The 8521-nt window shown below is 38.6% G+C and overlaps 1 protein-coding gene across 1 annotated transcript; it reads left to right on the top strand.

The window, feature by feature from the left end:
• Positions 1-4198: 4198 nt before the first annotated feature.
• LOC123310379 (MFS-type transporter clz9-like) lies at positions 4199-6028 on the top strand. The gene has a single exon (XM_044893847.1). The coding sequence runs from the start codon at positions 4199-4201 to the stop codon at positions 6026-6028; it is 1830 nt and encodes a 609-aa protein (XP_044749782.1).
• The last annotated feature ends 2493 nt before the right edge of the window (positions 6029-8521 follow it).

Genomic DNA, 8521 nt, shown 5'->3' with positions numbered 1-8521 from the left:
TAGCTTTTTCTTTCCACCAGCTGTCCTTGATTTTTCTTATTTCTTGACGGACCTCGCGTTTTATGTTTATGAAACCAATTTGGGCTGCAACATCGCCAGGCTTGTTAATTGCGGTTTTCATCGCTTTGTGTTTTGCGTCCAAAAGGGGTGCGATATAAGTTTCGCTGTCGGCAAACCAGTCTGGGGATTTTCGGGAGCTTTCTGTGCCCAGTATTTCTTTCGCTGTATTTGTAAGGGATGACTTGAAACGGAGCCAATGAGTCTCAATGTCGTCGTTATAATCCGGTGGTGTTAGGCTATCTTTGACGGCAGCTGTGAATCTGTCCTTTGTAGAAGGGTTTTGTAGTTTGGATATTTGAAGGCGCTCTCTTAGATACTTCGGCTTGCGTTGGTATTTTGGGCGCATTGAGATTTTCATTCTCGAGATTACCAGCCTATGATCAGTCCAGCACTCCAGATCTGCTCTGGGTTTAGTGACCAACACCTCTTTCAGATCTTTCCTTCTCACGATCACATAGTCGAGGGTATGCCAATGCCCTGAGCGCGGGTGGCGCCAGGTCCCCCTTGAATTGGGTCTCGTAATAAAATAGGTGTTCGTTATACACAGATTGTGTTCTGCACAAAGAGCCAGCAGACGTTCTCCATTCGAATTGATGCTGTCTGTGCCGTGTTTCCCTATTATTCCCGGCCATAGTTCTGAGTCTTGACCTTTGCCCACTCTAGCGTTGAAGTCTCCAAGGAGAATAATTCGTTCCCGTTTTGGGATTTTACTTAATGTAGCAACGAGTGTTTCGTAAAAAGTGTCCTTTAAGTTGTCAGAGGAGTTCAAAGTGGGTGCGTATACTGCAATGATGTTCACAAACGTGTTATTCGCTGCAGGAAAACGTAGGGTCATTAAACGTTCTGAGATACCAACTGGATTTTCGGTAAGTTTGGCGGCCAGGTCGTTTCTAATGGCAAAGCCTACGCCATGTTGTCTGATTTCGCCTTCCGGCAAGCCTTTCCAGAAAAAAGTATACGCTTGTTCTACCAAGCTACCTTCGTCCGAAGAGCGTGTTTCGCTTAAAGCAACTATTGCAATGGATGTTCGTTGCAGTTCCTTATCGATTAGGGCAGTACGCCTCTCTGGTCGGTCGGCCTTGGGGTTGTCTAGCAAGGTTCTGACGTTCCATGCTGCAAAAGCTATGTGCTTTTCATTGGTGTTTGTTCGATGATTCACTCGCTCAGGCACCCTCCCCCGGAGATCCGAATGGGAGGGTATTTTACCTCCGGATACGAATTTTGTCCTGTTCGACTGATCCATCTTTTTGTAGGAGCTGCGTTAGAAGGTGTTCAAAAGCTGCACTGGTAACGCTGTCAGTGCAACTTTGGTTGCGGCTACGACTAGATTATCTTGTGGCACAGGCATCCTGAGACGACAAGGTCTGAGACGTAACTTGAGCAACGCAGAGAGCCATTTCCTGCTCAAGCCAATGTTTAGGCTACGTAATTGTGGGAAACAGAGTTATACCGCTCATGTTCGGTCGCCAGAGCCTCGTTCGTAAGAACAGGGTGCACCGCGAGTAGGTGAGGTTGGCATTTGAGAGGAGAGGCTATAAAACGCATCCTTTCCCCTTACACCCCAACTTGTCAAATGTGAATAATGTGATCATCAAACTTGATATTTATTACATCTATGGTGATCAGAAAACTTTCATGACCATTACTGACACAAATGGGCGTTGCCGGATTGTAAAAATGACGTAGAATGTTCACAAGAGCACTTCTGAAATCAGAATTTTCGTAATCGATTACAGACAGAATGCAATATGTTGAAATTCGAAAAAAATATATTTCGAGATATTTGAGTTATAAGAATTTTTATGACATATATTTTGAAATTTAGGAAAATACCCCATTCATGCGCCGTGAATAAAGGAGTTAAGGCACATTTTCGAAGTCGACAAAATATCAAAATTTGGTCATATCTTCAAGACAAATGAAGATATCGTGAAACGGTTTTCAGTTATGGACTTTTCACGAAAATCGAGAACAGGACTCCTTTCAAAGTTTTTGCCTATCTAATTCAGAAGTATCAGAAAGAGCAAAAATCAAGCAATTTGGGATACCCTGTACATTCATCCCATCCCGTAAAACTTTATCTATTCCACAGTTCGTTGTTCCACATTGGCTTTCCATTTGTTTGCATATTCATAATCTTCAGCAGCCCCAGAATCATTGAAAAAAAATCTTCCAGTTCCAACTCTAACAGTTATGCACTAAAAAGAGAATTAAATGATTTCCACTAACATGAGTTATTTAATCACGACACATATATCGGCCACATCAATTCAATGTGCTAACAGTGTTCATCAGTCATTAGTTTTGTTGTTGATATGGCGTAAAACGTGAAATATTATCAGATATCTCATCGTTGTATTTATTCTAAAAATCCGTAGGTTGCATGTTGCATTAGGATGCATGTTGAGATGAAAATCAAGAAGACTGTTTTAATTTGATGAACATTTGTCGAAAGTACTGAATCTGCGAGCTGTAATACCAATGAGTGCCATTCTAAAGCAACTGCAACTTTGACAAACTTCCCTGTACGTGGCACATGAAAAACCATCAACAGTACGCAGATGTTGAAATGTGTTGGCTTATAAACATTGTCTAGAAGCAAACGTAGGTAAACAAAAATTATAGACCTAACTCTATACTCTATAATCTTTGGTAGGTAAATAGAAACACTCGTCGTCACTTGAATGAACTGTGTAAATGCAACCTAATGGATCAGTTGAAAATACGGTCACCCGAATGAGCTGAAATTGTTTTATGATTAATTCCAAGTGTAATATTTCGGCATGAAATTAAGAATTTTATGTTCATCATTGGCAGGCATACGGGTAATTATCTTAATTTTGTAAAGAATATTATACCATGCACTGAGATATTTTAAACTGATCATCATTTGTAGTCTTGCTGTGAAATTCGCACTTGCGAAAGATACCATTCCATTACTTCTTGTCTGTTTGTATTCTGCAGCTCTCTAGTTTACAAATGTCCAATTTGATTGAATATTTACGGAACTGTTAAATCCTATAATCCTAACTACTTGATCTTTTTGACTGAAACAAAAACTAATATATTTGTATACATATAGGCTATACTCTTCAATCGATTTTGCGTAAAGCAGGTATACCTATGAAGATGCTTTATTATCAATTGGAAAAGAGTCGATATGGATACGTCAATCGAGCCCTTCATTACGAGATCAAGCTTTGGGTATCTGAGCATAAATTATTGGAATCTATCGAACCAGCATCTCCCAGAACTGTTGATTTTCCCATATAATTATGATCTCATTGTTCTACGGAATATTATTTACCCTAAAGTGAATGACCCAATAACGCCGAAGTCGATAGTTGCACTTTCAATGGAAACATAACAAACAAAGGAATGTCCAAAATACCCCATGTGCGTCATTGTTGTCATTTGGTCATTTGATAGTTTCAGAATTGACCAATTTGGTGTGCAACAAAATTCTATTGAGCGGAGGACAAAAAAAAGTCATTTGCTTATCACACCAGATCCTGACCTGGGTCTATCTATAACGTCAATAAATAAACAAACAGGGATATGTGACAAGTAGGGGAAGGTGGGGTAAGACGGGGTAGCGAGGTAAGATGGGGACCATACCAAAATAGATAATGCAGTGCCACTAGAAAATTCATTTTAACGCCATCTGACGGTATTCATCAGTATCAGTTAGTGTTAGTAAAATTTAGGCGTAGAAGTGCAGGCACCCACTTGGTAAGTATGTTTTTCGAAATATACGTGGTTTTATCTAATTATTGGCTTGTGTAAAGTGCGTGACTGTTCATAATATATGTTATACAAGGTGCGTGATATATTTTTTTATTAATGTTTGTTTATTTTACCATTCTTAACTCATAAATTCGTCCCGGTTTGCTTTGGTTTATAACCTCAAAAAATACAATACACCTTATAAGTCCAGTTTGGAAAGATGGGGTACCTACTTCGGGGCAAGACGGGGTTAGGACCCCATCTTACCCGCTCCTTTGCTATTCTTTTTGGATTTAGATTCCATTCAAAATTATAATTATTAGTTGGGTTAATTTGATTATTTCTTATAGATTATGGTCCGAAATTATAAAAGAAAAACTAATAGAGGAGAGTGGAGTGAAAATTAGCACAAATGAAATTAGCCATTCAAGAAGTTTTGGATGGAAAAAAGGGTTACAAATCGGCCAGCAAGGCTTACAATGTTCCTCAAACAACACTCGAGCGTAAAGTTAACCAAGCAAGAAAAAGAGAAAATGGTGTACAGAATGTCAAGGTTCCCTTAGGTCCAATTACAACAGTTTTTTCCGAAGAAGAAGAACAAATACTTGTTGACTATTTGAAAGAAATGGAAGGAAGATTATTTGGTTTGTCAACTTCCGAATTCCAGAAGTCAGCCTATGAGTTAGCAGTTCGTAACAACAAACAACACAAATTTAATGCACTCAAGGAAAAAGCTGGTAAGGACTGGCTGCGTGGATTTCTAAACCGCCATCCTGATTTGAGTTTACGAAAGCCTGAAAATACTTCAGCGGCTCGTGCTGCTGGGTTTAATAGAGTGTCTGTTGGAAAATTTTTCGAACTGCTAGGAAAAACACTTGATGATAACCGTTTTACTCCAGACAGGATATATAACTGTGACGAGACAGGTGTTTCGGTGGTGCCAAAATCACGGTCCAAACTGATCGCAGCGACGGGTAAAAAGCAAGTGGGTGCTTTGACATCGGCCGAACGAGGCACAACTATAACGATTGAAATTTGTTTCAACGCTACAGGGTCATACCTTCCTCCAATGTTCATATATCCCAGAAAACGTATGAAGCCCGAACTTCTCAATGGAGCTCCACCGAACTCATGGGCTGAATGTTCAGATTCTGGGTGGATTACTGCAGAAATTTTCTTGAGATGGTTTCAGAAATTTGTGATACTCACCAACGCTTCTAAAACCAACCCAGTTATGCTGATTTTAGATGGCCACGCTACTCATACCCAAAACTTGCAGTTAATCGATGAAGCACGTAAATACGGTGTGACGATAATATGCTTTCCACCACACACCACTCACAAACTACAGCCCGCAGATGTTGGTTTTATGCGGCCTCTGAGTATCTTTTATGATCAGGCTCTAACAGCATGGTTAAGATCTAGTCCTGGGAAAGTAGTTTCGCAATTTCAAGTGGCTGAACTCTTCGGGCAAGCGTTTATCCGGGCAGCAACAATGCTAACTGCAATTAATGCATTCAAAGCATGTGGGATCTCGCCTTACAATCCACATATTTTTACCGAAGATAATTTCATTGCTGCAGAGGCTACCGAAATCGAATTGAACGCTGAAAAGGAACCCGAAGCTGATACAACTCCAACACTTTCGATAGCAGCAACCTCACAGCGAACACTGACAGTTCTTCCAACAATAACTTCGTCACCTCCTGATACTCAAACGGCCACCCACACCACCATTAATTCTTCAGCAAACACTCTACCTCATCCAACTGCTACCACCTCATATGTAGTACAACAAGCCTCAGTAAATGACTCTTTGGATAATGCAGCATTCCATCTGGTTAGCCCCAAACAGTTAATGCCTTATCCACGAATGGCCGAAAAAAAAACGAGGCAAGTTCGGAGAAGAGGAAAAGCAGCTATTATCACTGCTTCTCCATATAAAACAGAATTAGAGGAAAAACAAAACAGTAGGAAACCGAAACCTGATGTCTCAAGCGAAAAGAAAATGAAAAAATCAAATAAGAGATCTCGAAAAACTAAGAAAGCTGAAGAAGAAGCTCAGACATCAGAAAAAGAAGATACAGCATGTCTATACTGCCACGGCTTGTATTCCGAGTCTACCGAAGGATGGATCACTTGTCAGGTTTGTTCTAATTGGGCGCATTGTGGCTGTGCAGGAGTGGAAGACAATGATGATGAATCTGTCCATATCTGCCCATTATGTGAAGATGAAGACTGATGAATATTCTGTACCCCATCTTACCCAAGGGGGTACCCCGTCTTGCCCTATAGTTGGGGTAAGACGGTGAGATTTTGTTATTTTTTAAATTAGATATTTAAATGAGAAGAACTATTTTTTTTTGTTTTGAATGATTGTTATTGAAAAAAGAAAGACTGATTATTTTCTTAATAAAAGTTCCTACATTGTGCAATTATAAAGAAGGGTTTTATTCAAGAAATGCCTTAAGGTCCCCGTCATACCCCACCTTCCCCTAAAGTCTGCCTTTCACTCGTGGTGTCTATAGAAGAATGAGCTGCTTACTTTTTGCATGTATGTTTGCGTATGACACACATAAAATATGGTCCTCATGACAATTCATTGCTGAGTTAAAAAAATTACTAGAAACTCATTTCTTGTGGGTGTATAATATATTATGTGTCCGCATATGTGCTATAATGGGCTATTACAACTTATATAGTGTTATCAATTGTGGATTATTGTCACGAGGTTAACATGCGTTTAGAAGCCTTACTCAACAAGAAGTTGTTGACTCTAACACGCATAGATGGAGATCCTGCCGGATGCAAAGCATCAACCGAATAGATTGGCCCGCTGCCCCTCCAGACCAAGATTCTATTGAACATGTCTGGTCACTGCAATTACACCGCTTACCTGACCCACCGTTAAAATTACAAGAGCTCGCCAAATCTCCTCCGGACATTCGGCAAAACAGCCCTCAAACTTTCATTGATAATCTCACTGACGCAATCCCGAATAGAATAAAAGCCACCTGAATCGAACCTCGATTTTCAAGTGTTTCTAACAGGAGGGACCCTTTTCAAGCCTGCAGAAAAGCAGAATCTATATTTTGTTCATTACTCTACTTTCTTGTCCCTGCTAATTTTACTATTGCCATTTCAAGTAGGTTCACTGTATGTAAACATCTGACTTGATATACATCGGTAAATATACAAAATCGTTTCCTTTTATACCATTAAAAATTGACCATGCCCCCTCCAATCTTGCTCTTGTCTACGCTACAGATAAGTTGCCAAATTTCAAGTGCAAACTGTATGGTGCCTCAGACAACCCTAATTGACCGACTCATTGACACTCCAGTAATGTCAGATCTTTCCGTTTCCGCTGAACCGAAACACGTTGTTTAATTAACTCCTCTTTGTTAAAACAAAAATTTTTGTGAAACTTCTCCAACAGTTCATGAATGAATATGAGAATATCATATTCATTCATCTTGCTCGATATGCAGATTAGTTCTCAAGCCTTCTGCTCTTCTTGAAACCAACGATTAGTGATTTCCCTCATTATTACTATCATTTTGTACTCATAATTTATCATTTGTATCTCCTATCTTTCTGATGGACTTTCTAACCTTGCTAACTTGTAAGCATTTCGTTCTGTGAATGTTGTATTTATTGATAAATTTTCCCTCTTCAAGACCAACGTTGTTTATATGAATTATAATATTATTGCTCTACTCACATTTAATGTATTGATGACCAGACTTCAAGTGACTTTTCATTTGAACTTCTCTCGATTATCTCTGTTTTTAGTTGAATAATGTCAACCTGAGTTTATACATGTTGTTAGTATTTTAATATTTATTACTGTATTAGCTTCATGCTTGTGACTTATTCATTTTATGATTGTGAACGATATAGAATAAACATTTTTACGTTTATTGTATATCGTTTTTTTATCTGGTAACAGACCACTGCATTAATTTTACAAAATCTGAACAACCACGATTTTGAACCTACCTATATTATAATATGCGTAAGCAAATTGCACACTTCACTTTTGGATCAGTGTATCACTAATGTCTTTGATTTTCGATATTTGGAATATTTTGTTTTAAAAAATATTGTTTTACTTTACTCTCTCTATGCTCTCAAAGAGCATTGGAAGCAATTGAACGGATGATATTGAAATACTTCGATTCAAAATGTTCTGGAGGCATATTGACTCAAATGTCTGTCGATTTTCGTCAAACAGTATCGGTCATGCTTGCCTCAAATCATCGATTTTGTGGTGGTATATGCAAAGACTTCTACTTTGCACAAACATTCTATTACAACTGTTTGATGATCCATCTGCCAGGAATTTCTTAAAACAATTGCTGAAGATTGGTAATGCCGTGTTACTGTCTACAAATCGACAGGTTAAATTTCTAGTTTTTGCATTTTGTCTCAACCATGAATGAGCTCATGAAGAAAGTCTCCCCAAATATCGCAAATCTCGAAAATCAGTGAGTTTTTGCGGCTAAGAACAAAGATTCTGATAATTCGAAGTGAAGACGTCTGTCTTAAGCAAATACCTTTTCATTTCAAAATCGATCTGCATATCTATTTTAATCTAATTAAAATATTTATCTATCCCTATACATTAATTTCACCTTATTCATATCCTGCCTATAAAAATAAAAAAGCTGAACACAATCACTACATATCATAAAACAAAGTCGCTTCCCTCTGTCTGTCCCTATAAATGCTC

Source organism: Coccinella septempunctata, chromosome 3 (assembly GCF_907165205.1).
Source record: "Coccinella septempunctata chromosome 3, icCocSept1.1, whole genome shotgun sequence".
In the NCBI taxonomy this organism is placed as follows: domain Eukaryota; kingdom Metazoa; phylum Arthropoda; class Insecta; order Coleoptera; family Coccinellidae; genus Coccinella; species Coccinella septempunctata.
Note: the sequence above shows the minus strand (reverse complement) of the source record. Positions and strands in the feature narration are given on the sequence as shown.

What these genes read in the sequence shown, in the direction of transcription:
- LOC123310379 (XM_044893847.1), top strand. Translation starts at nt 4,199, where the DNA reads ATGAAATTAGCCATTCAAGAAGTTTTGGATGGAAAAAAGGGTTACAAA.